Source organism: Chiroxiphia lanceolata, chromosome 1, assembly GCF_009829145.1.
Source record: "Chiroxiphia lanceolata isolate bChiLan1 chromosome 1, bChiLan1.pri, whole genome shotgun sequence".
NCBI lineage: Eukaryota > Metazoa > Chordata > Aves > Passeriformes > Pipridae > Chiroxiphia > Chiroxiphia lanceolata.
In genome coordinates, this window is record NC_045637.1 from 24,947,120 (window position 1) to 24,975,013 (window position 27,894).

At 35.2% G+C, this 27,894-nt stretch overlaps 1 protein-coding gene across 1 annotated transcript; it reads right to left on the reverse strand.

The window, feature by feature from the left end:
* Positions 1-1,920: 1,920 nt before the first annotated feature.
* TMEM67 (transmembrane protein 67) lies at positions 1,921-27,432 on the reverse strand. Its single transcript, XM_032708052.1, has 28 exons — positions 27,279-27,432; positions 25,242-25,330; positions 23,714-23,807; positions 22,201-22,300; positions 21,685-21,754; positions 21,515-21,589; positions 20,311-20,373; positions 17,817-17,971; positions 17,591-17,699; positions 15,898-15,984; positions 13,842-13,907; positions 13,080-13,236; positions 12,581-12,704; positions 11,260-11,365; positions 10,701-10,757; positions 10,503-10,601; positions 9,920-10,018; positions 9,485-9,571; positions 8,670-8,769; positions 8,429-8,568; positions 6,726-6,866; positions 6,183-6,263; positions 5,584-5,700; positions 4,270-4,386; positions 4,083-4,187; positions 3,724-3,826; positions 2,578-2,720; positions 1,921-2,125 (listed from the first exon to the last, which is right to left on the reverse strand). The coding sequence occupies exons 2-28, from the start codon at positions 25,296-25,298 to the stop codon at positions 2,045-2,047; spliced, it is 2,733 nt and encodes a 910-aa protein (XP_032563943.1). The 5' UTR covers positions 25,299-25,330; positions 27,279-27,432; the 3' UTR covers positions 1,921-2,044.
* Positions 27,433-27,894: the final 462 nt, after the last annotated feature.

Below are 27,894 nucleotides of genomic sequence, written 5' to 3' on the forward strand. Positions count from 1 at the left end.
CTTAAATAAATACCATCACATAAGAAAGATTGTATTTCCTCTAGTACACTGACTTTGCAGTAGAACTTGTAAGGACTTAGTTAAGCTATGCAAAGATATCGACCAAAGAAACACAAGGACACCATGTGAGCCTAACTTTGCCTCGTGAATGTCTTACTGCAGACTCTTTTCAGATGGCCCCTCAGCTTAATTTTGGCACTCAGTAGATCACTAACAAGGAAATTCACAACTATTGAGGTCCTACAGCCATGGCAGCCAGTGGAAATATGATTTTTTGGCAGTTTAAACAGATCCAGAACCTAATGGACAATTCAATTACTACATTCACTATAAAAGCAACAACCCTAATTTTATTTATCGTGGACATTTCACTCTGTTAGAAGTCTTGTATTCACACCTTTTCTGAGGCATAGCGTGCACCAACAAACTAAGAGTTGTGTGCATAAGCAGACAAAAGCAAGGAAAGCATGACATGGAAATGCCCATGCTAAACTGCACACTAATAAATGGATGTCCCACTGTAAATCAACTCTTCAGTTATCTGTCTGGTCACAGCCTTACTGGCAGATACATTCTATCAGTCAATGGCAACTGTATTGGACTAGCAGGTTACACAGGCTTTGCAACAACAAAAGCAAATGCTTTAAAGCAATAGTGAGATTCATGTCCATGGTGCTATAGGTTTAATATAATATGACATGGTACCAACATGAGAACACATTCTTCTTTATGAGGCCAAAAACCATCTGAAATGCAATGCTGCTTCAACTCAGATAAGAATGTCTGCATCAGAAACCTGCTAAGTCCAACTAATGCTCAGTCTCTGTTTTAGAATAAGCATGAGATGAGGTTGACTTACATTTTTATGGTATTTTTGCTGGTGCAAGTCCGTTGTTGAATCATCTAAAGGCAAGTAACAGCTATAAAAACAGCAAACACTATTCACGTTTAACCATTTATTGAAAAAATCTGAAGTATAAAAAAGGTAGGGAGACTTTTCAGTGGTAAAAATGGGAAGTAGTCATCTCATTTTAAGGTGATTTGAAAGCCATTCCTAATCTCCCTTAACACTGAATAAGTGGCACTTGAATAATTATTAACTTGTCTAAATGCCAAAAATATGATGACTGTAAAACAATTATGGTCTTTGTGTTATATCCAAAGATAAAGTCAGAAAATTAAGAGAGACAAAGGTACATGAGCACATGTGCAAACACTTCTAAAATGATCGAACAATTGCTTCCACTTCACTTGTGTAGAAAAACTGAACAAAATAATTACTGTTTTTTCCCTGAGCATCTTGCATCAGACGACAGAAGATCAGGAACAAACCCCAAATGCAGATAACTATCTCCTCTGCTCTATCATAACTGGCCTGTTTTTCTCAATCACTGTAACACCACTGTATCTCAAACACATGGGATGTCATGTGTAGGCCACACCCAAGAAAAACAATGGTAAACTCCAAGAGAAGACACAGAAGCATACAATACTATGACACAATAAAAAAAAGTTAAAATTTCGAACTGGAGTCAACACAAATAAGTGATCTTTAAAATGTCCTCCTGAAATATTAACTTAATTCAGAACAAATCCTGTGTTGTATAAAACTGGAAATATGTTTGCTCAATTACACCTCCAAATAAATTTAAAAAAATAATAAAAAAAAAAGATTTAAGGTATTTTCAGACAGCTTCAGAGTTGCCTCAGAGTGACTGGTCCATATATTATCAAAAGCCATTAAATAATTGTTATCTTATTCTAAAAATAACTACAGTAAGTTTACTTCTGTCTTACTTCTGTCTTATTTGCATGTACATTTCCTTTTAAAGGCCTATGTCTTAGTGTTCACAAATTAAAAATAAATTTGTAAATACAGAAAAATAAAGCTTACTACCACACAATATAAAAAACGACACATTTCAAACCCATTACATTATTATTATTGAAAAGTGCTCTACAATTAATCTGCAGATCAGAGATGCTTCGATCATGGACATAATTTCCACAATTAACTCCTCAACGAAGTTTTTTATCTTCTTAATTAAATGAGAAATCTTTCATCCACCAAGGTTTTGGATGCCAAATTCTTCTGCCCAAGTGTATTACGGATAAACCTAAATATCTAAGAACATTTTAGAAAACATGTATGAATGAGGAAGTACTTAAAACAGTATGTTTCAGTATCAAACATAAAATAATAATCTTGTATTATCTTTAAATTGTAAATAATATGAGTGAAATAGGTGCTTAACGTTAGCATTTTTGAAACATTTTCTACTACCTTTCCACCCTAAATTATGATAGAATTATGTGTGATTAATTTTAACAGATATTTGTGTTTTCTATTGAAAATTATTTGTAACCTCTTTATTCATGACAACCATGTGAACAAAATTAGTTTCTCACAAGCCTACTTGACAAAAAAAAATCAAAAACTATTTTATAAGTTCTCGGTATAATCTTCTGTCACTGCATACTGCTAATTTACTGCTTAAATTATCTAGTTAACTGTATAAACTGCCAAGGTGACCCATATTTAAAAAAATATTACTTTGTCCTTAAGTTGAAATTTACCTCTTGTTGCAAATAAGTCAGAATAGCTGCTAAAACAAAACTTTGGGAAGCCAGATCCACAACGGAGAAAAACAGGATATCGAAAATGAGCAGCGTTGTTTCATTTCCATAGTAGAGAACATCAATGAAAGACTGTCCTTCATCTACAAAAAAAAATTATTTTTTGAGAAATTACTATTGCTGTGAGTCACAAGTTTGTGAAGTTCTTCAGTCCATGGTGAGAAAGCTGGTAAGAAAAAGGGAACTCAGAGCCATAGCTAGTTAATGATATTCTGTGGCAACATAGAGCTAATTGTGTCCTTCTATTGAAAAATAACACAAACCTTTTCACTTATTAAATGGTGTAATACTGGTGGAAAACAACAGGAAAAACCTGCCTACCACACACAACTCTATTCCCTCCTGAAATCTCAGATTGTTTAAAAAGGTAGTTTTAAACAACAAACAGATGTAACTGTCTTGTCCCTGAAACTTCTAGCAACTGTTAGCTCTGGCCCCAACTCAACAAAATAATAAAAACATATGCTTAAAGCCTTACTTAGGAGGAGGTTCAGAGCTTAGCATTATCTTTATTTATTGGTTAACAGTGCCCAAAAAAATGGGTCTTTTAAGCTTAAAATACCTTTTTCATAGCCAAAGTGCTCTGGACCATTTATCCACTTCTTTATCTTATCAAAAAGCACCATTTCTAAAAAAGAACACTTAAGCAATTATAGAAAACATATTCTTTCCCCTCTTACTACTTTTTCAGAAAAATGTCCAATACAAGTTTGATTGGAAACAGTGTATTTTCATTAAAAATTGCATATGTCCTACTACCATGAAATCCTGATTTATATCTGAACTTCTGGGAACCATGAGAGTCTAAACAAACAATATATCAAACAATATATTTCTATCAATGCTTATGAGTATGAACTGTATCCTTTCAGTTGCCTAAAAGAAAAAACATCGCAGATAAACAGCAAATTATAAAAAGGATTTCTGTAACCTAAAGAACTTCTCTTAAATACAGAGACCCCTCACAAGGGGTCATTTAATGATCCCTCCTGCTGTAAAGTCCAGTTTAGATTGTAAATCCTGAGAAAGAAATCTACACAGAAACCTAGACACTTAAAATAGCACAAATACCACAAATATTTTTACCGTTATAAAAAATACTTTTCTCTATTGGTTCCATGAACTCCATGCCAAGAATCCGTTCAAGCAGCAACTTATCTTTAACAATATAATCCATTTCTTTATGAACCTATAAGAAAAAGAAAAACAATACTTCTTGTTTCATGATTTCAAAGAAAAAGTGCTTTCTACAAAGTGAGGCACAGCTACTTAGACCTTTATGAATGAACAAAAAGCACTGGTCTATTCCAAATAAATACATAACAAAAAAGGGGTTTTTGTTTTTAAGAGCAGTCTTACTGTCTTTCAGATTTACAATTTTTAGTCTCTACTTAGTATAGTGATATTTTCCTTAATATAGTAATGTCAAATGTCAATATACATACGTGATCAATAAAAGAACCAAGAAATTTGTTCATGGTGTTGTATGCCCTTGTGCTTTGTTCGAAGGTATTTGCAGATGACTCCAAAAGCCTTGCAGGACCACGTTTCTGAAATATAACATGACTATGACTCCAGCAGAAAAATTTCATATTTTAAATAACATTTAAAGAATACCAGTATCTCACTTACTCTTGTTAGGGTTTCATGAATCCAGTCATAGTGCAGTCGCATTTTTCTTGAAATGGAAATCTGAAATGTCTGCCCATCTGTGTTCGGTAACAAACCTCTCTGACTACACAGATTTTCCTATACAATCAAAGCAATTATAAATTAACATTATCAATGTCATTCATAGACCCAAAACAAGTCGAAAGCTTTTCATCTCCTCTCTTTCATATATACATAGCACTTAATAACTCTAAGTATTTGAATCCATTGCACTCTTGTTTCTAGTACAGCAACATCTTCTTAAGACATAAAATCCTGACCCCTGCTGTCAAAAAGTCATATTCTTCTTTTCAACTGTGTTCAGTTCATTACCTTTTAATATATCTTCTAATATTCACTTGGAAGACCTTTGTTTTAGGTTTATTATTTTTTTCTATACTTGTGCTGCCTTTTTTGGTTGTTTGTTTTGGATTCCTGACTTTTTCCATATGTTTTCCGGGTCACATTGAAAAAAAGGTCGGAAACTCCCAAAAACTGAAAAATTTGACAACCCCTGTTTACCCCCAAATTATATTAAAATAAGCGTTTAGGAAAAAAATTATTGGAACACACAAGTCAAAAACATTATTAAAAGGTTACCCTATATTTCAGTGTTTGAGATTTAATTTTCACATGGTTATGTTTTTTTTCTGTCAATTATCACTAAAATAGCAATATCCTTTGTCTAAGGTACTTTCTTCTTAGTTGTCACTAAAAAGATGCAAGATATCCTGGCATTTAGTGCAAAATTTCTGAACACATATTAGACATTTTACATTTGCCTGATCTTGCACCAAAGATACAACATACAACAAACTAGAAAAAATACTTATAGAAATTAATTTCTGTAAAGAAGAAGTTATATCACCATAGTAGAAGAGATGGAATAAAAGAATTTATTGGTGGAGTAGATGTTTCTTTATTAGGAGTTTTTCAGATTTGTGTCTTTATAAAACCTTTTTGGTATGCAACTTTTTGAATGTGGCCATGATCTTATGAAAAGCTTGAATATTAAAAAAGAAGGTTCTTAAATACATGAAATAAGACTTTTTAGAGAAACAGGAATTTCATGTCTTTGAAGTCTGAAGAAGTAATGAGAGGAGATAGTGAAGAAGATGAACAGCTAGTTAAAACAACTATTGAGTCATAAATTTACATACCAACACCTGCTATCTTGTGCCTAACATAAGTTGGTGTAAGGTAATACACAACTGCAGTTCCACAATGCAAAGGTCTGAGGGTTTTTATGTAAGATAAATAACCAGAGTAGGTGTAAACTTTAATAATTTTACTTACTGCTTCTCTCTTTAGGTTCATATTCATTTCTTCCATATTGGTATCTGCGTGTCCATGCACTGAGCGACCATGGATATAATAACCAAAGCAGTTGTGTGACAAGAGAAACACTGAAATCTAAGAGGTAGGGGAAGAGCAGAATACTTTAATTAACAATTATAATTTTATTTTTGAACTTTTGAATTCACAATGAAGATCAGCCAGCCCAGCCAGCCCTTCTACATACACAAAGTAGGTAAGTACCAAAATAAATACTGGAGAAAAATATTTAGTAACTCTTTTACTGATCAGTTTTCTCTATATGTAGCTAAAACACGCACTAGCTTCAAGTTTAGTTTATCAACAGCAAGGATCATTACTTAATTCCACTGAGCCATAAAGATAAACCTGTGGTTCCAGAACCCTTTTCAAATTAAAGTTTAACTGAAATCTTGCAGAGTTCACCAATAAAGTGAGCCGAAAGAAACATTGACTTTGGCTGTTAGCTAATAATATCTGATTAAACTAACAGAATAAATATTATTTAATATACTTAAAACTATCTTATGTATTATTCAATTTAAAATGTCACTTTACAACAGACACAAAGAAATACTTACATTGCTCACGCAACACAAGTCAACAAATTGGCTGATCTTATCTTCAACAAATCTTTCATAAAACACAGAAAAAAATATAACCTGAAATAAATCAACCAAATTTTCTTGTATTAGTTCACCAGATTTGACTTTATTAAGCAATTAATTTCACAGTTTAACACTCACAAATGACAGAATTCTGTAGTCTGTCAGAAGGATTGAACTTTATGAAATGGGATTAACATACTTCTTCTGAGAAGTAAAGTTGTAGCAATAACCTGCTTTTCATTTTGAACTTGTGAGATCCTTGAAAGTTGTTTAAAATAAAGTAGTTGCATAAATTCACATCTTTGAGAAATTTAAAATTCTGACTATGAAGTAAGATGTCTCTAGCTCAGGAGGTTCATTTTGAGTCCAAAAGGTGTACTATGCTAAAGCAACTAAACAAAAAGTTAAGAATGCACCCAGTGCTATGATAAACAGTATGATTGTCCTAGTGATATATTCTAGCTTCCAAGAACCAGTCTGAAAATGGTAATTCAGTATGTCATGTGTTTCACATACCTGTAGGATGGCAATGGCTATCCAGAGTGCAACAGACACACCAAATCTTAAAATGCGGCTCCAAGGAGCTACGTAGCTCTCACTGCTTCTTGTAAGACTGGAAGAAGCATCCATTAAAGCCAGGTTTGAAAATCCTACCACCTGAAGAGGTAAGAAGGTCCAAATAACAATAAGAGGCAATGAATAGTACTAATTAGGATCCTGTTGTTCCCATCATAGCAGGAAGTAAGAAAAAAATTGGGAAAAATGCACCTGGGAATAGTAGCATTTTCATTATGATAGAGCTCAATTGTGCGATCCAGTGTCACTACTGAGAAACATTACAAACATAAACTGTACATATATGTGTTGATACATAAATTAAAAACATATGCAGCTAAATCTCACAAAAAGTCAACATTGGTTTTTACCGAAAAACTCCACAAGATTCTACTGTTGGACTCCATAGGGATATTATTTCTGTCAAATTTCAGCTCTTTGGTCCTATATATTCCAGTGTTAGAACAAATTTTTCATGTGTTTTGCAACTATAAGAAACTCTTTTTTTTTGTTTCTATTGAATAGAAATATATTTCCCCTCCACTATCTGTATGGCTGAATCTATTTTAAACAAAAAATCTGGAAAAAGTCCACAATAAAAAGATGAGACGACCGTTATGTCTTGAAGCACTTAACTGGTTAAAATCATTCAAAACTGAAGCTGCACCAGAAATACAGTTGTGGAGGGTTGACCATTTCCTCATGATCATTTCCTCATGTCCTACTGATTATTACCTGGGAGAAGAGACTGACACCACCTCACTACAACCTCTCTTCAGGTAGTTGAAGAGCGTGATAAGAATACGTGCTCTCTTTTCTACCATTCTTTTCTTGTAACAAGGCACTTAAGCTGGTCCTGGCCTGTAGGTACCAACAGCAAAAATGCTGATGTAGTGAATGAGGAAAGTTTGGGTTTTTTTACTGTATTTAATTTTACTGTGCTTAATATTATTTAATATTATTTAATTTTATTTAATTTAAAAGAAAAATTTAAAAACAGAAGTATAAAATTGAGTAAAAGTATTAAACATATGTAGAAGAACCTCACATAAACAACTATATGCCACATGCTTTGAGAATACTTCCCCAAAATAGAAGTAATTATTAAACTACAGAAGAAGCAAACCAAAATGTTTTTTAAAAGGTAAAGCACAGTTTCTCACATACCCTGAAGCTGTGACTGAAGGCATACTGCCATCAGGAACAGAACTTCCTGCATTATAAAAGGGCACTATAGCAAACGAGCAGGAAGGAAACCAGAAACAAAGCTGTAAGCTGTGATGGGAGGGAGCTAGTAGGCAAATAAAGAATTGAGTGTGTACACAGATTTATCAGTCTCTTAAGCCATTTAGGGTAACTCATTACCTTAAAAAAACCCCAACCAAATAAAACTAATAAGGGTGTTTAGGGTATTTAAAGGTTGGGGGTTTTTTAAGTCTTCCTTAGTCAAATATTGCAATGATCTATCCATACATATAAAATAAAAAAATGCGTTAAAGTAACTATTTCACTAAGTTACATGTTTTCAAGTGAACTTGAAGGTGATCCACTGTTACCTCAGGGAATGCAAGAATTAAAAACCAGACTCTCAAGTTACACTCTGGTTGTGAATCATAAAAAATAAATAACAACAACAACAATATTCATCATAGTAGTTATACTACCTCCAAAAAAAAAAGAACTGCAAGCACTTGAAAGAAGGGATTTATCTTCCTCACTGTCTGAATCTCATTCCATTCATTTGCTATAAAATATGTCCTCCATATGCTCACAGGTGCAGCAGCACTTTTAATAACACCTTCACCTAAAAAGAGTACATACAATAAAGCTCTGAAATTTAACACTTGAGAGTAATAACAGAATTTAACCAAAGCTGTTTATACAAACAAACACAGTTCGAGTTACCTTCAACTGCCTTAAGAACTTTGCCTTTAGGTCTTTCCCAGTCAATAAAGAAAATATCTACAGTAAGTTGTGAAATCAGCAACTGTAAGAATTGCAGAGCCTAAGGAAAAACAAAAAGGAGAAATATAACAAGTAAGGACAGCAATAGCATGAAGGATGAAGAAAAATCATTGCATTCATTAAACATAACAAATAATGTCTTGACTATACTTGAGACAGCAACGTTATTACCAACTTTTGATATTTTTTTTTAATTTAAAAGCTTGGAATAATGATAAATCATGTGATGATGTCCAAAATTGCAAACAAAATACAGCAAAGTAACGAATTCTAAAAAACTATTTCCTCATAACATATTAACCTGTATTATGAATTTCAATAGAATTCCATATAATACCCACAACTAATACAATACTTGCTTGTCCCATGAAGACAGAACAATGATCTCTGAATTCTAAATATTTGAATATGTTATTTGAATCCATCTTCTTTTTAATCAGGAACTGACAGCATTTATATTCTGCTTCAAAAGAAAGCACTTTCTTCTTGATATGATGCTATTTTATTTGGGTTTCTTTAGACCTTTATCCTTGAAAGAATGATTTTTCATAGACAATCTTCTTTAGACATTTGTTTCCCTATTATGACTCCACAAAATAAATTTCTACAGGAAAATTACTTAATTATTATAAGAACATAATTGTTTATGTCTATACGCTAATAAAATGAACCGTACAGGATGTTTAAAACCAAGATTAATTAAATATACAGAAGCATGTTAACATGTATTTAATGGCGAGGAAAAAAATATTTACCTTTAAACTAAATGCACATGCTACGTATGTAACAAAATCTTCTTCTTGAGATGGAAGTGGTAAAAGGACAGAGACAAACTGCTGAGCCTATAATTGAGAAGTTATATTGAAACACTGCAGATGGCATATGTAAAAACACAGTAAGTGCTTAAAAGTGAGTAAGCTTTTGCAGAAAAAGATCAATATTTAATGTGAAATCATTTAAAATGTGTAAAATATTTTAAGTGACTATTAAGCAGACTGCAAGTACAATGAATCCTAAGGAAAAGAAACAGGTGAACACAAAATTTAAGCACACAAAACAGAATATGATATAGAACTTGCCTCAATAGTCTGATCAGAAAGGAAAAAAAAAAAAAGAAAATTAATCTTCATGTAAAAATATATGTAACATTAATAGGTTTTCGTAGCACTCAAATCTGGAAAAACACTTACTTTGAAGAATACAAGCCAGTAAATCCCTGTGCCCACTGTGATGATAAAGAAAACGTTGGCAAGGTCTCCAGCATAAAACAGTAAGAACTTGAAAACTGTCTGCAATTATAAAAACACACTGTAGAGATCTGTAAAGCTAATTAAGTAATGGATATATACATTCATATAAAATGTTATGCAGCTCACACAAGAAACTCTAATACTGAAAAGGAGCCTTGAACAAAGCTTTTCTACTGTGGTCATATATTTATGGTATATTCACTGTCTGAAACTTCTAAATGCTAGTCTTTGTCCAAAGAAGAATTAATTTGAAAACTTAGTCCACTCAACTGATCAGAACAGCTCTGTAAATACCTTTATTTTTACCAACAGCATATTCTGAATGACAACATCAGAATAAAAAAAAATGCAAAAACCTATTTCCTGAAGTGAACCTAACTCCCGGGCACAGCTCTACGCAGCTGGGCTAGAAATTATTTCAGTTAGCTTAAGAAACAGAATACTTATAGTCACAGGGAATCATAGCAAGGTCTCATTAAAGGGGGGAAGAAATGTCCCCTTTGAGGTTGCCAGCTGTTTATACCTGCAAGTCAATTATAGAGCTTCCTGTACGCCTCTTCCAGCCTGCAGTCTTGAGAAGGGACCATAGCACTGCGAGCCCACCCAACACACCCAATGCGACCTGAAAATAATGAAAAATTATTTGAGATATTTTTTAAAAAGCAAAAAATAGAAGTTAATAGTTCATTAAATCATGAAGTTAAAGGGAATTGCAACTTACATCAGTCTGAATCCGAGCCTCTGACTGATCCATCTCATAATTGACTGAGAATGAAACCTGAATATTAAGATGCAAAAAGTAAATATGTACAGAAATTCTGAAATGCTACAACTATTACAGACAGTGGTAGTTTCCACACTTTTATTTTAAATTAAACTATAGGTGACCTGAGATGTTTGTGTCATAACAACCTCCTCTTACTGCATTGCTTTAAACAAAAACTCATTTCCTTGCATAAATTATTGCTTTCAGTGTACTGCATAAAGAATACTTTTCCTGTTATTTTCTGTGCATATAATTTTATTTGAACTGCAGCCTAATTTAGCATTATACAACCAACTTCGAACTCTAATTATTTTAAGTTAAAAAAGACTCAATATAAATTAAAAAGAGAATGCTTTTAACCACTTTGTTTAAAAGGTTTAAGTTTTGCTGAAAACTTAAGAGCAGAATTAGAAACTGCACCAAAATGTTCACTCAACTGGAAAACTGGAATCTCCAACAGACCTAAAAGTATGATTACCAAATCAATTTGATTAAGAGAGCACAAAGATCTCACCATCACACTCTGGATTTCAGGGTTTTGGACTAGCACATCCGTGTAAGCAATAGTAATTAGAGGAGGGTAGACAGTTCCTCTCTGCATATGGGATACCAGACGAATACTGCAGAAATACAGAGTATGATTAAATGAATGAGTGCTTCGAAAGCATTCATTGAAACTTGTGCTAATAAGAAAATACTAAGAGAACAGAACAATCTGATCAATAAAATGTGAGTTTCAAACCCAATGGCATGCACTTCACATTTTAAAAGCAATTAGAGTGTAAAAAGGCATGTACACAAATATATAAAAAGAAGAAGCTGGGAAGGATTGTTCATTTGTAAGAAAATACCTGAAATGACCTTTACCTGCCTGCTGACATTAGGATACCTGCAACTCAAGCCAATTCCATAAAGTAACTTTTCTCAAAACATTACAGATTGACCTTTCTTATGTGTATTTTGAATTTCTGGCATTATCCTTTTCTTGAAGGGGATGGAAGGGTGCTCTTCTAAGATACATAAACTAATCCTTATCTTTTGAAATGATGCAATATGTACTTCGTGGTAAATGGAGTCAGTATATTAAATTAATCTCTTGGGGATGGCCCTGTGCAGGGCCAGGAGTTGGACTTGATGATCTTGTGGGTCCCTTTCAACTTGGCATTTTCTGTGATTCTGAGAAGATTATTACTTGTATGGGTCAGTACTCAGTGCTACTCAGCAATCTTTTAACTGATAAGTTGAAAGAGAGCTGAAAGAAAAGGAAGATACCAATTTCTTGGCAGTCATCTCAGAAGACATTAGATCACATAAAGAAGAAAAAAAAGTTTCTTTCAAAATATATTCCATCTTAGATTAACCATCAGTAATGAGCCTAATATGCAGTCTCCCATTTTCAGTTAAATGACTACAAGCCTATTCTGGATTGTATAACAGAATAGGCAACAGGTTGTAAAAATACTGCAAAAAAAGAATATGGAGTATGAAATAACATCCTTGTATAGTCAGCAAAACACACATTGAAAAAGAAATAACACAGTTTTTAGGTCTTTCCAGATGACACCTGCTTGCTTCTAAGAGGTGACTGAATGCCTGCTAACATGGTCTGATCTGCTGTACCTATACCATTAGTCAATGTTTTCTCACTCACTCATCAGAACAACCAATGGAAATTCATGCCATTTCCACGTAGGCAATGGAGAAAGAAGCACATATTATATATTAGACATATTAGAAACAACATAATAAAACAACTTTCTTTTGAGACAATAAAATGCAGACTGTGCAATATTGGCTTTATTTTCTATGTACTATATATTATATGAATGAATCACCTTATTGCTATTTCGCTAGCAATCCGAATTACCCTTGGTGGTTTTCCCAAGTCAGTCTCTTTTCCACTAAGTGTATCCACCAAAAAAAATCGACGAGTCAAAAGCCAGTTGTTCATATTACTACCTTTGAAAAAACATGACAGTTTCACACAGATAATTCAACACAAAAAGACATCTACTAGAAATGACACATATAACTGTATAACACATAGAACTACTGAGGATATAAAATTGTTTATTTTCAACTTAAACAAATACACAATGAAATGAGATTATTTTATTTGTGCATAGTATCGATGGGAACACTGCATGTGACCAAAGCTTACACTTAAACTATCAGAACTTGCCCACAAAATATTAAATTCTTTAAATGGAAACAAGTTGTGGTGTGTTGTGGTATCTTTAAAACAATTTAGTAATAGTAATGAATGTAAATTATTTCTATTTAAAGTTATTCAGATTACTTAAATTCAAAGAAATGTTACTGTGATAGTCTTACCTTGATTAACAAACTTTTCATTGTATTGAAGATTCAAATTTAAAACTGGCACAGCCCAAAGATGTTGTTGTCCATTGTCGTCATTATATTCAAGGAACAGGTCATAAAAGACTGGATTAGCAAAATCCAATAAAATCTTAGAAACTGAAATTTTGCACTACAAGAAAAAATGTTAAAATAAAAAGATCCCTTTAGCAATTTAATTATTTTATCGAGTTGTGGATTCATTCCCTACAAAACTATTGTACAATCTGTCCCACTTCTTCACAGAAGACAGAGTCACAGAATCATCAAGGTCCCCCCTGAGCCTCCCTTTCTCCAGGCTAAACAACCCAGTTCCCTCAACTGTTCCTCACGAGACTGGTGCTCCAGACCCTTCACCAGCTTCACTGCCCTTCTCTGGACTTGCTCCAATACCCCAATGTCTTTCTTGTAGGGATGAGCCCAGAACTGGACACAACACTCGAGGTGCAGCCTCACTAGTGCCGAGTACAGGGAGACAATCACTGCCTTGGCCCTGCTGGCCACACTGTTTCTGATATAGGCCACTGGCCCTCTTGCCCACCTGGGCACACTGCTGGCTCATGTTCAGCCAGCTGTCAAACATCTTTTCTAAGAGGGAACTTTCCAGCCACTTCCCCAAGAATTTCATGTTGCAGCTTATGGCTAAACTGCAGATGTCCTTCAATATACACTGAATTACTAATGATGTATCAAGCAACTTGACTCAAAATTTAGAATAGCGTTTTATATCTTACTTACACTTTGTTGGTAAGTTGTTCCAAATGTATAAGCTGCATCCAATTTAGTTTCTGTATCAGGACAAAGCTGAACAAATCATAATTAAGTCGATTCAAAATTATCATTTTCTCACATGAAAAATATTTACAGGTACCTCAAGCAGTTTATGTATTCACAGTTCTCACAAAAGATGTTTTGTTCTATTTTTTTAACAGAAGGAATATTTTGAAGAGTAAACATGACTATTTATTGCAATAATATTGGTGTTCTTAAAATGTTGGTTTAGCTTATTCATACTTGCATAGAATTTTTAAGTTCCACTGAATCTGTGGACAGCAGCATCCAAACAGGCAAGAATAATCTTTTTGGGGACTGAATGTTCAATGCACTGTGCTGCCTCAAGCTTTATTAGTGGCTTCTGCTAAATTCAAGAATCCTGTAAGAAAAGGAGTCCACATTCATATTACACTATTTCTCTTAAGCTGGCATTATCAGAGGATTAAAGTTACAGCAAGTAATAGAATTTTTTCCCTTTTTTTAATCTAACACTTATATTTTCTGCAAAGAACAGCAGATTCAGCTGAATCTAGAAAAAATGGGCCAAATTCTAACTAAATTAGCATGGCATTTAGCGAAGGGCATAGCCATTTTCCCAAAATGAAAATCAAGTCTAAATTTATATAAACCACAATTCTGCTAGTGTGAAACTGAAATTCTGGGCATTGCTACAATTATGCACTGAGACCACTTTAGCACTGTAATGTCTTATCATCACACACCATCTATTACATTAAATGAAGCTTTGAATGGAAAAGATATTCCTTTCCTATTGGTTCTTAATAGCTATGAAATTCTTTGCCTTAGAAAATTAATATGCCCTAATGAACCTTAAAATTTACCTCAGAATGTGTAATTTTTTATGCATTGTAATTGTCTTAGTAACCTGTTCTCTCAGACACTAGTTCTCCTTAAAACTGGAGAGGCAGACACAAGACAGTTCACCCTGAGACAGTAACAAAAAAAATAGCAGTCACTATTTAAATCCTGAACGTCAGCTGCTCTTCTGAAGACACTGCAGCATTTGAAGTGACACACTCCAAGAGTGACATGAAGAGCCTAGAAAAAGGGACAGAGAATTCCCAATTGTTCTTGCTAGTATTTCTATTGTTGCCTGCCAAGGGAAATACTGAGAGTGCTTAGATCACCACTAGACTGCTAAACAAATTCTACTCTGTAACATGTGCTGCAGCTGCCCATTTCTCTTGCTGATAAGCTAATTTACTACTGTACTTTCTACTTGCTGCTTACTTGCAATTTTCACACGTTATATCTATACAGCATGGTACTGCTGAAGTAGAATGTCTGTGTGTACCACTGAAACCTGAGGGTAGCATATCCAAGGGTACTGTCAATCTTCTAGCCAGTGTTCCCCATTTCTATGTAAAGTCTCCCAGTAAGTATTTATAACTTTCTGTTATGAAAAAGACAGGTAGATGTTGGCCAAAGTGTACATTTTGTATTTCAAACCAAAAGAAATAAGCAAACAAAAAATCCAAAGAGAAGTGAAAGAAAATGGGGTAGTAGATAAGGTTTCCTACCTCTTTTGACAGCGACAAAATCACTGATTTGCTTGTTACCCCCATAATGTGTGCAAGCAGGGGACAACATCCAACAGGGACATACTCATAGAATCATCTATAAACATATGTGGACTGAGAGCTAAAAAATACATTTTTCTCAACAAGCAAAAGAGGTCTAATCAGAAACTACACACAGGGGTAACTGTGCTGAAAGGAAGAAAGAGATGGCTGGTTCTAAGTGACAAACGTTATTTTTCAGATCTTTCCAATATTCAAAAGTTATATTGGTACAATGGATGAAGGCAACGTTGATGAATTTATACCTTTCATTTTGTAGAGATCATTGATCAAGAATCAAGGGCTATTTTCCCTAATTTAGCTCTACAGTTATGAACTGTCATTAGTGTAGTAACCAAACTCTTGGCTTTTGTATTAATTTGACTAAAGGCAATCAGAAAGTTATGGTATCAAGGAAAGATAACTAAAATCAGACATACCTGTAAGATGCCTCCTTCCAAACTTTGCCATTTAAGAAAGTTTCCTGCTGCATCAAACGAGGCTGCAATAAATTGCAGCTTCACATCCTGATGATGAAAAAAAGATAAAGAAACAATTAAACTGCCCTAAAGTGGACATACATGTTTTAAGAGAATTCTGTCTCATCGTTTTATGCTTCCTGAAACTTTCAGCATAATCCTTCAATTTTTTTTCCCTTTTGATTTTGTTTTAAATCTTGGTTTTGGTAGTTATCTTTTTCAAAAAAACTCCCTACTTTACCATACTTCTACAGCTTCACTGGAAAAAGTTCCAAAGGAACTTCTACACAGGTAGACATGCCCTGAACTAATCAAAAATCTATGCAGATTTCTAATGTAGACTATGCCGGACCTTAAGGGCCTCCAGGACTTTCAGTGTTAGGAAGAATAACGAGTATTTTAGTTGTTAAAACAACTGCAGCATTGTAACGTTGTTTAATTTAAAACACAGCCTTTTAGAATATGGCTGCAAAAGATTGATTTTATTTTTGAGTCAATAAGAAAACTCTTGATAAATTTGGCAGTATAACTGACAAATAGGTTATCACTAGCACTACTTACCTTCTGTGACTAGCTTAACTTGAATAAACTATTCCAGTTATTGTATTTTTACAGTGAATCTGTAAAATAAATCACTTCACTGTTTAATTTACTATTTGATTCCTTCATAAAACTGTGCCAGTTAACAATCTACTTGTAGCAGTCCATCCCTCCTAGGGATGGATATATTGCTTTGTTAACACTGAAATGATTTGGTTTTCTCACCTCTTTTGCTGTTTTGTTTTTTTCCCTAACTCACTGTAGGAAGAGGAAAAACCTGGAGTAATACACTGAATCCGTCTCTGATACAACTCAGCTTGTAGAGATTTGTAACAAATATTACAGTTGGTATAAATGAAGTAGGGAGAGCAATGCGTGTGTACACAACAGAAGCAACAGAAAGAAAGGGTTAAACACCACATAATGATGAAGAACACTATTCCCAGCAACAAAGCTGAGAAATGGGTTGTGATAAAACCGTGGCACAGATAAATTGTCATCAAAAGACCCTGCACTTTGGTATCCCAGGTGGGTGGCAGCAAAGTTACAGCACACCACATATATCCCTCTTCTTCCAATTATCTCACCAGGAAAACTGAAAAAAGGATTAATGTGTTTCAAACAAGGAAAAAAGACAAAAAACAACTTTGCTTCAGATTTATGAAGACTGAAGTAAACAAGACTGAAGCAAAGGACAGGGGCAAAACAACTAGTAACTCCGAAGGGGTTAGGATTTGTCTAATTACTAGTCCATTGCTGCCAACCCAGGACCTCGGGGACACAACAAATGCTTAATAGCTGACATCCTCTGTTCTGTGTCACACAATTGATCCTGGTCAGACCACTGAGGCAAGCACATTTTGGCCTTATGAGAATGTGGGTATGAGAGCATAAGCAAAGCAAATGTGTGAGTGTCAGTAAAATCATCTTACTAGACATTATTTTACACAAAGATCGCCTTCTTCTTCCGTAAGATCTCACAATGAGTTCTGTTACTCTGACTGCCTAAAATATATCTTTAGTAGAGTCATAGCTATAATAAATCTAAGCCTCTCTATGTGATTATGTCTTGTTCCTAATGCCTGCTTCCCCATGTCTACTACCCAAAACTTACCTTATCTCTTCCTTTAAAACTGAAGGTTGTAGGGAAATGATTTTTCTCAAGCACTTGAGATGCTAGTCCTGGTTGATCACCATAATATAGCCATGGAAGATTATGCCTCCTGAAAAGAATTACAATGTTTTCTCTAAAGAAACATAATATTTTTCATCAAAGAACATTTAGAATAATTTTCATAAAATGCTATTAAAGACCAAAAGTTAGGGAAAAGACAACTTACCAGTAGGCTATTGAATGAATGATGCCTAGTCTTGCTGTACCGATAAAAATATATTGAAATAAACCACAGGCATCAGTACTTGAAGAACTCAATGAGTTCATATTCATCACACACATATTTCCAAGAGCTTGGCATGCTGTTACATTTGAGTACAACTGCAGTGTAGAAACACAAGAACACACAAAAGTATTTAATTACCCTTCCTTTTGATGAGGCAATCATAAAATTAATGTTATTTTTAAGAAGCACTCCTAAACCCTTGTTTTCACTTAAAAGGAATTTTGTTTTGTAAACACCTAGTATTTTCTCCCATGTATTCAGGTATCATATTTTTATAGGTCTGCAGATGGCAGCGAAAAATCAATACTCTCTCTTTTAGTTTATTTTAGTTGCATCAGCTATGATGTGATGATGTGACAGAAATGTCAAAATCTGCATTTATAAAACAAAGTAAGAATCAAAATGTTTAATACTGCTTAGGCTATATGACAAAGATGACTCCATCAAAGAGCTCAGACTGACAACTATAGTTGTATGTATTGTAAATATCTTCTTTTCAGTTTTAGTACTTTTCCTATCCTGCTGTTCCTAAACTATGTTGTATCTATACCTTGTTCAGTTTTGGCAAACAAACCAGTGCTAAGTGCTAGGCAGAGGTGATGCCTGGCATCTCTGTGCAGTGATCACTGCACTAGTGCTAACTTGCCACCTCCTTACTCCCTTTGTTTGGGTCAGATCCGTGGCTGCACATTACATTCAGGCAGCACCTCTGAGCTGCTGAGCAGCCTGAGGACACACAGGACAAACTTATGTTAGCAATGAGGACAGTCTCAGCTGGTGAAAAAGAATAGGACAAGTAGGAGAATACATCTCAGAGTTGTGTTTATGAGATGATGATGGGAGCAGCCACAAAGGTGATCTGGAAAATACTGAACAAGAGTCTGATGAGACACTGAGTGAGAGAACACCTGCCATCCTAGGAACTAGGCCTGGGAATCTGAAACATCCTTGAGAAGTGCAGGTGGGTACCTAATGTCTCTGGTACATCACAGACCTCCTGAGATACCATCAATAAACACAAAACCAAGGAACTGTAACAGCAACTTATCATCTGGAAGCATGAAAAAGAATCTAGAGGAGGGAAAACATTCCAAAAGAGTAGGAATTAGCAACTGCTATTGACTGTTGTAGATGAAACAGCACAAAAACAGTCTGGAAAAAACAAAAACTAGCCTGAGCGAATATAACCCACCCTCTATTGGCTGCTCCAGGTGGTGCTGTCCTGTACTGCATTATGTCTCTGTGATACAAAAATTACTTACTTTTTACCCCAAATGGAGAGTGACCTCTGTCCTTGCCTGTGGTCTCTCTTTTTCAATCTAACACACAGAGAATGTCCTCTACACAAACTTTTCTATGAGCTCTCCTAGGCAAGTTATCAGACCATGCTGGGGATGCCTGGCTGATTCCAGACTCTGCAACATGGATCATCTTTGAAGTGAAACTTCACTGTCATCAATTTTGAGGCCCCACTTCTGGGTGTGGTTTAGTGAGTATGGTACTGGTACTATTTTGAATAACATATATACATAGGCATTCATATAGGTAAGTGATCCTAAGCATATTTGCTGCTTTACTAGTGACCATTTTGTAGTAGATTGTAATATTGAAATATATGCTTGCTGCTACTACTGATTGCTGCTGCCACTGGAATACACATATACTTGGTTTATTAATTGTAAGTATACTCACTTTACTGGTAGCTATTTGTAGTAATCTCTAACAAGGAAATGTAGGAAATAAAGGCTCTGTGTGCTTGCGTATTACGGAATTCTGCAAATCCACTATTGTGATCTTCAGAGACCAGTAGGCCAGGTAGCCCTTTGGGATGTGGCAGATTGGAAGAAAAAGTAGGGCTTGAGAAGTTAAAATCTGATTTGGAGGAGTGAAATGCAGAAGGAAAAAGCATGTATGATAACGGAGTTGATAAAAAAAAGAGGCAGAGGTATATCCTCTTCACAAGTGTCTGTGATTCTCTTGCTGCACCCACTCTTCCACCCATGTTTACTGTCACCCAGAGCAACATAATGGCAAATAACACTTGCATACACAAAGTAAAGCAAAACAAAACTGAAAAGGATGGTTCTATGGTGATCCTTCTACATCATAAACCAAAATTAATAACCAAAAGTCAAATACGAGGTAAAGACCAGGTGCCAATCAATACTGAATATGTAAGAAGTTAATTTTATGAGTGATCCCTTCCTGGATATGCTCAGTGACAGTTGGTATACTGCTGACTAAAGTGGGATTTCTTCTTTAACCCCATTCATCTTGTGAAAATTCCACCCCTGCTGACTTGCATTAACATTGACTGCCCTCAATATTATTTAAAAATAAGCAAGGTAACTTCCAAAAGTTAAAGTGCCATGCTTTTATAGAGGGTTCTACTTCTGTAGAAAAAAATCAAACTGCAAATGTTCATGAAACTCACCCAACAGGCAAAGGCTGAGGACTGCAGGTTTTTCAGAAACCACGCAGATGTCAGTGTTATACCCTGTAAATAAGGATTTTTTTTTCACTGTCTTTGTTCACAACAATTTATCCATAATGTAACAGTCCAGAAAACTAAGTCAGCTAAAAGATGCTACTTATTTTTTTCTAAGTGCTTTCTGTCCTTTGTAAATATCTCAATCAAACAACCATAATGCAATAATTTCTTTCACTTCACTAAATTAGACAAAATATACAGAACAAGATGGAATATTTAAGCTTTCAATATGGATTTCGAGGACAAAGAAGTTTTCTTGCACAATGCAAGTACTAGCAATTTCAAGGGTAAGATGTTGAGTTGGTAAATTTAACTCAGGACCAAATTTACCAAATTAATTATTTCACAACCTGTTTTTTATAATAACTCACATTTGAACCAAACAATGTTTGTAAATACTGTAAGCCACCAAAAAGACATATTCTCAATAAAATATTGTTTACAAAATGGCATTTTCAGGAAGCAAGACCATTATTTGATACCAGGAAAACTGAAGACTGCTTTTTACTTTCTTTCAAGCAGTAGCCTTTAACATCCATTCATTTAGGAAGTAAAACACATTTCTTAACCACATAGCATTTCCTGAATTCAGAAAATGGTCCTAACTGTGAGCAGATTTCACAACAAAAGTTCATTAGCTAAAATACCTTCATTCTTCTCCATAGAACATATTTTCATTCATTAGCCAATTCAAGAGTTCAGCAACTTCATACAGAATTTCAAACTTTAGAGATGTCCATTTTCTTCTATAAGCTCTAAGCTGAAGATGTAAGCTCAATCCTTATATGTTCTTTCAAATGTTTTACATAAATACCAATTTTATATAGTAATAAAAACTCTTCAGCATTTTTTTTGTGATACAAGAGTGTGCTTTAAATGCACACAATTAATACAAAAGACCACATGCTACTTGTTTTGATACTGAAGTCATGTAAATTACTTCTCTTTTTCAGTTTCCAAGAGGGCATGAATTTTTAAAACCTTACTCTGTTAGAACAGTGCTTGCCTGGTCTCCATATCTATACTCTATCTTGATGCAAATCAGACAACAAAGTACCACCTTTTTTTTCAGGATTGGAATTTAAAATATTTACTAAAAGTAAACAATGAAGAGAGTTTAAAAATGTTTTAGAATAAATATACTCACTAGCTGTGCAAAACGAACAGTTGCGACTCCCTTTGGGGGTAAATTTTCCTGAGCAAAGAAACACAATCCCCCAGTCTGAAAGAAATAAAAGAATAAAAAAATAGAAATTTATACACTTGTCAAAATAAATTTTCTCTGCTGAACTTCAATATAATAACCATTCTACTTACCAGAATGTTTGGGCTGCTGCAGTCACAAGACTTGCTTACGTGGATGAATGTTTTTTCACATCTTACACACCTATGGATCACAAACATGAAGAATGCACTTAAAATGCACTTAAGTATGAGATTTGCTACTTAGTGAAAGTTGATTACATAGCATGCCCAATAACAGTGTCAGCGGCTTCCTAGTTCTGAAATTCCAAAGTTATTACCTATTTGTTTCTACTATCAGTGAAGTAGAAAACAAACCAAATAGTTAATTATCAAAATAAGAATTCTATTTCTGCTTCCAATTCAAAGCCTGCTTTCTAGTCACACTAAAGCCAGACAAACAAACCAAGCCGCTGGTCATAAAAGGACTTCAGTGAGCACGAAACAGGGTTTGATATGGAGTTGACTATTTCCAATTCACTGCTTTCAAAACTGTCATCCCGAAGATACAGACTATTCCTCAAGAATGTTCCATTTAAACAGAGCATGACCCGTTCAAATTTATCATCACAAAAGGCAAAGAACACCCACCTACTTCCTGATGCATCTGAAGCTGAGAACGACTGCTCACTTCCATTACAATGTATGCACAATGCTTCGTTAAGCAAGATGCCATCGATGCTTCTTTCCACTTCAGTAGAAAGGAAAAGCAACTGTGATAAAATTGCACGATTCACAGTATGTCACACAGATTAAGAAAAGTGTGAAAAAATAAAGCGTCTGTGCAGATCTACAATAAATTCAGAGAGTTTATTCTGAAAAAATCAGGAGCACAACTTGCAAATAATATCCACTATGTGTGTATGTGTACACTACGTATAGCTATGCATATGCAGTTTAAATTTAGTGAGAATGGCAACATTTCATGTGTAGTTTTTTTGTTCTTTTGCTATTAATTCTGAACCAAATTTCAAACCAAGACTTCACTGCAAAGCAAAAATTCAAAATGTCAAGCTTACAAATTACTGGGAAAAAAATAACTAAACTTCATCTGAAATGATTCATGCAAATGTCACAAATCTCAAGTTTCAAAACTGCATCTTCCAGCAACTAAATCATTTAGCAAGAGATTTCAAGTCTAATTACAAAAAACCCCCAAACCAAATAAAATAATAAAAAAAATGACAATACTAATGTTCTTCCTGCATGTCAAATTACAGAATCAGCTTTGCTCTCAACATTTTACTTTAAAAGCTCAGAATGTATTTTATAACTCTCATGAAGTTTAAGGAAGAAGACTGGTATTCACTGTTTTTCAGATTCCTGGGAAATTCAAAATTATTGATCTGGAAAACATTGATTCTCCAACATACTCTGTTAGAAATGTAACTAAAGTGGACATTTAAAATACTTATTCAAAGAATTACATCCATGTCATGTCTTTGAAAATAAGGAAAACCAGGGGTCCCAAGAGCTCTTACGTTTTACACTCCTGATGAAAACTGTACTTTGCTTTTGGGTTTTAACTATGCAAAATAAACAAAAATATAATTAACACAAACACTAATTAATGTTTTAATTTTAACATTAAAATTATTCTTCTGTCTACTGAGATTCATCTGCAACTAAGTAAGAAGCAAAGTTATGGGGAAGCACAGCATAGAAAACCACAGATACCGGTGTGTGTCTCAGGGGAGCAGGAAATGCAGTGATACTAACACACAGCAGTTTGCTTGGCTTGCTCAGGCTGTTCTCTTCCATGTACTCTTATATATAATTCCTTTCTGCTTTATATACTTCATAACATTGTTTTTATTCCAATTTTAATGCTTCCATCCAGTGCCAATAAGCTTAAAGGAAGCGATACATCAGTATTCATTTTTGGAATGTTTACATAATAATTTTTATTGCAATGTGCAATGGTACAGATTTATCTGTTGTCTTTCAGGAATGGCAATTAAGATCAAGAGGAATGTTGAATTTTTGCAACAGATATATAAACATACATCAAATTTCCTTTCTTATTTAACAGAAGAGCATGTCTTGGTAAACTTAAATATATAAAATAAGCACTATCATCTCATAACTTGCATAAAATTTTTACCTAATATTTCATTATTGGGGCATTTACATTTTCCTTCCAAAGTCAGGCCTTTAGGGCAAGTAATACAATTCCACCCATCCTGAGTAACTCCGCTCTGAAATAAAATGTAAAACTATTAGAATTTTCAAAAATATAGAGATCACTCAATGTCTGTGAAGAATTGGCCTTATCCAGACATTAGTTACAGAAAATGTGTTCAGATAAAATATTGATAACATTCATGAAGCTTTTAAAGACAAAAGGCTAAACAATCTGGCAAAAGCAGTTCCTATGCAGACACAGACTAAAAAGAAGTTCAGCTCTTCTGAACCTGTTAGCTCACACTCTTCAGTGAAGATAAGAGTTAATTAAAAGTAGAAGGTTTAAAAAGAGATATAGACATCCTACACTGGAAAAAGAAAAATAACTAAACATAATAATAGACATATTTGCATGTAAATACATGGAAGTAATGGATATGGAGGAGTTCTAAGTTAAGCAGTTCATTTAATTGCATGAAATTTTGTACATATTCAAACAGTTCACATCCACACTTACTTTATACTATGAAGTAACTGCACTACAGATAAAAACCAAAATGCTACTCCCTTCTCCACTATCATCATTTTATCTTTGCAAAAGCCTTGCCAAATACAAATACCTTGCCAAAGACAAATACCACCAGTGCAGGAAAGAGAAAAAATAGCAAATGATCAAATCACCAAAGGATATTTGTCAATGTTTTTGTCTAACTTAGCAAGTAAATGCAAAGAAGAGGGAAATTACCTACAATGCCCATTACCCATTAAACACCCAACTCAGGTAACTAAGCTGGACTCCTAAGAGTTCTACAGTCATTGAAGAAAGAGAAGTATTTGGGAAGGCTTCACCTTGAAAAGCTGATTTGCTACAAAAAAATATTTCTCTATTTACTATGACAGGAAAAAGCTGGTTAAGTCTGGTGTCTCTGGCTCAATGTTCAAAATTATAGCTTAATTTGTCAAGAATGGTAGAAAGAACTGACCAAACTACGAAGATATTTGTAATTAAAGTAACAAAATAGTAGCAGCTCATTTTGGAGTAAAAAGAAGTATTGGGGCTACAAAGATAGAGCCTAAATATTACAATAATAGGATTTGTATAAATAATCAAATATGATACCAATGAACTGAAAACTATCTTTGACATTCTACAGAGCTGTGTGGGCAAGGATGACATAAAGCAGAAAGAAAAAGCAGTGGAAGGAAATTAACATTTAAAATATTCTTATTTTGTCTGCAGGGTCAAATTTGTAATGAAAAAATGCCTGCAAAATCATAATAATAAACACTTCTAAATTGAGAAATAATACTACATATTAAATATATGAATTACTATAAATACTTCTAAATTGAAAAAAATACCTGTAAGTATGGTCTTAAAAATTCCAAAGCAAAGACCATAATGCAAAAGTATTTAAAATTAATGAAAAATAACTTGCAGTCAGGATGAAATTTAAAATTAAAAAATTATTATTATTATGGTAAAGCATGAAAAGTTCAATACCTACCATATTTTCTGGGCATTTTTCACAAGTAACAGAGAACCCACCATTACTGGAAACCATCCTGTATCCTGGCTCACATACACAGGAACTACCTGAAAAAAACAAAGCAAATGCACTTTTAATCTATATAAAACTGACTGTTTTTTACAGAATACTAAGAACTGCTGTTGTTCCCAAGAGATCAATATGGATTATTAGACAGACACATAAAACACCCGAGATGTGGATGAAAATCATCTTGCTTTTTGAAAATGTCCATGTTACGATTCATACACAGATATTTTAGGAAAGTGTTACAAGGCTGACTGATCCACCAGCGTGCAACAGGAATCCCGAGCTTGTGTTTTTTGTGTTCTTTTTTTAAACCAAACAGATATAATCTCTCCATCTAAATCTTGCCACAGTGACTTTCTCAGCCCATTCTCTCTACAACACCAGCATTATATGTTTGTATACAGTTTTGACTATTTTCACAGGAAGTCAGTCCTAAACCCAAAATATGTTTAATGTTTATATTCAAAGGTTTTTTAAAATTTAACTGTCATATGTGAAGCTGTTTTAAATTTGCAAAGCTTTTAAAATTGTGCATGGGGATCAAACTTTACATTGAATGGTTTTCAGTAACTAAGAGAATATACCTAACATTTAGTATGAAATGAAACACTACTTTCACAGCACATCATCGTGCACATCTGCTAGTCCTCAGCAACTTTTTTTTTAGAAACCTTTTCAGTCTATCAGACTTCTCACCATAATTTGAAACACATACTACAAACCAAAACTGATTATATGTACTAATAAACTGTATTTATTATTACTTAAGTTTATTGAACTGTGCATGTAAAAATAATGTAAAATTCTGTGAAAAGTTTAATAGCCTTAAAGTACATCCTCATGGGATCAGTTGCACAGAAACATTTGTCAAAGCGATGAACTACTCATAATTATAAAAAAGACCAACAGGATTATGTCAGTGAAGAGCTATGAGTTGTGATTTCACTGTGACAATACCTAAATTTGTAGGCATATTGCTTGATAGCAGAATCCACAGTGATGAGCTATCGAGGGAGTGTATGGGCAGACTTGTGCAATGACAAGTGGAATTCAGCCATGATACAAAGAGCAGGCTAAATGTCACCTACCTACATTGCTCCAGTCAGATGCTCCAGGAAAAAAATAAACCCTTGACCTCCACCTGGAATTTATCTCTCCCTGAAGCCCCTGATTTGGAGGAAGATTCAGACTAAGGGGAATTATGGATCTAGACACCCACATTATAAGATCTGAAAATGATTACAGGGTATTTTTGTTCTGTAAGTAAACTATAGGATTACTCTTTTAGGGTGCCATATTGGCGGTGAAGAGGTGACTAGCTTTTACATAGCAGTTGTGAAAACAGCCATCCACATCACTGCTTCTGACTCAAGTACCAGCTCTGAAGAGAGATGCTGTTGGATCTTAGTCTCAAATTTGTGTCTGTACATGACAGTGAACTCCCACTCTTATCCCCTAAAGAAAGCGACTGACTATCTGGATTTTTCATCTAGTACTGTCAAGGTGGGTTGTATCCGCTCCAAGCTCACGTGTGGGACTCGGACCAGCAGGGGCACAGCCTGAGGATCTCTACATCTCACACATTCAACCTTTGACAAGCAGTTTAAAGTTACCGAAGTGTTCAAGAACATAATTTCAGGGCTCTGTGAGATTTTACCAATGAAAACGCAAATACTCATAATCATACAAATGCCTGAGGAAAGAAAGAGTATTAAGAAAGGTTTTATTAAAAAAGGCTTTATTTAAAAAGCCGTTTCTCAGGGCTGTATCTCAGACACATCGCAGCTGTGCTGCGCCCACTTGGGTCTTTGCGGCATCGGGGCGCTTTTCGCTGCCTTCAGACCCGCCCCTGAGAGCTACTGTTTCACCGCCACGGCGTGAGCCCCGATTTTGCGCCTCCCGCTGCTGGGAGTCGGATTCAGCGCGGAGCCGCCCGAGCCCCGATCGGCCCCGGGCCCGGGCAGCGCCGCCTCCCCCCTCGCTCACCGCCGGCGCTCTGCCGCTGGTGGGCTCCGCAGGGCGCGCAGGCCAGGCGGGAGCTGTCGAAGTAGCGGTCGGTGGCGCAGGCGGCGGGGCGTTGGAGCGGGACGGAAAAGGCGCGGGCGGGAGGCAGCGCCACCGACACCGCCACGAGCAGCGCGGCGGCGGCGGCACCGCGGCCCCCCGCTGCCATGGCCACCGCGCGCACCACCGCTACGGCGAGCGCCGCGGGCCAGCCGCCGCAGTACGCGAAGCGTCCACGGGGTGGGCGGGAGGGGAGTGGTACAAACCCGGGATTAGGGTGTGGGCTGCACAGGGGTTTGCTTGGCCTTTGGGAGATTAGGAGGAGGACACAAGAGCACGGCGAGTCCCGGATTACGCTTTCCAGTACCTCGTCTCTAGAACGGTGTATCATACTAATGTAACACTTGTTTGTAACTTCCCCCCGTGAGAGGAAACTGGTAACAAGGTGAAAACACAAAATGCCTACAGGAATGGATACACAACCGAAGTAACTCCCCTTTACTTCTTTCACCTTTGTCAGGACGTTCTTGTTCCCATTCCACAGAATGACAGAATGGGTCAGGTTGGAAGGGACCACAGTGGGTCATTTGGTCCAACC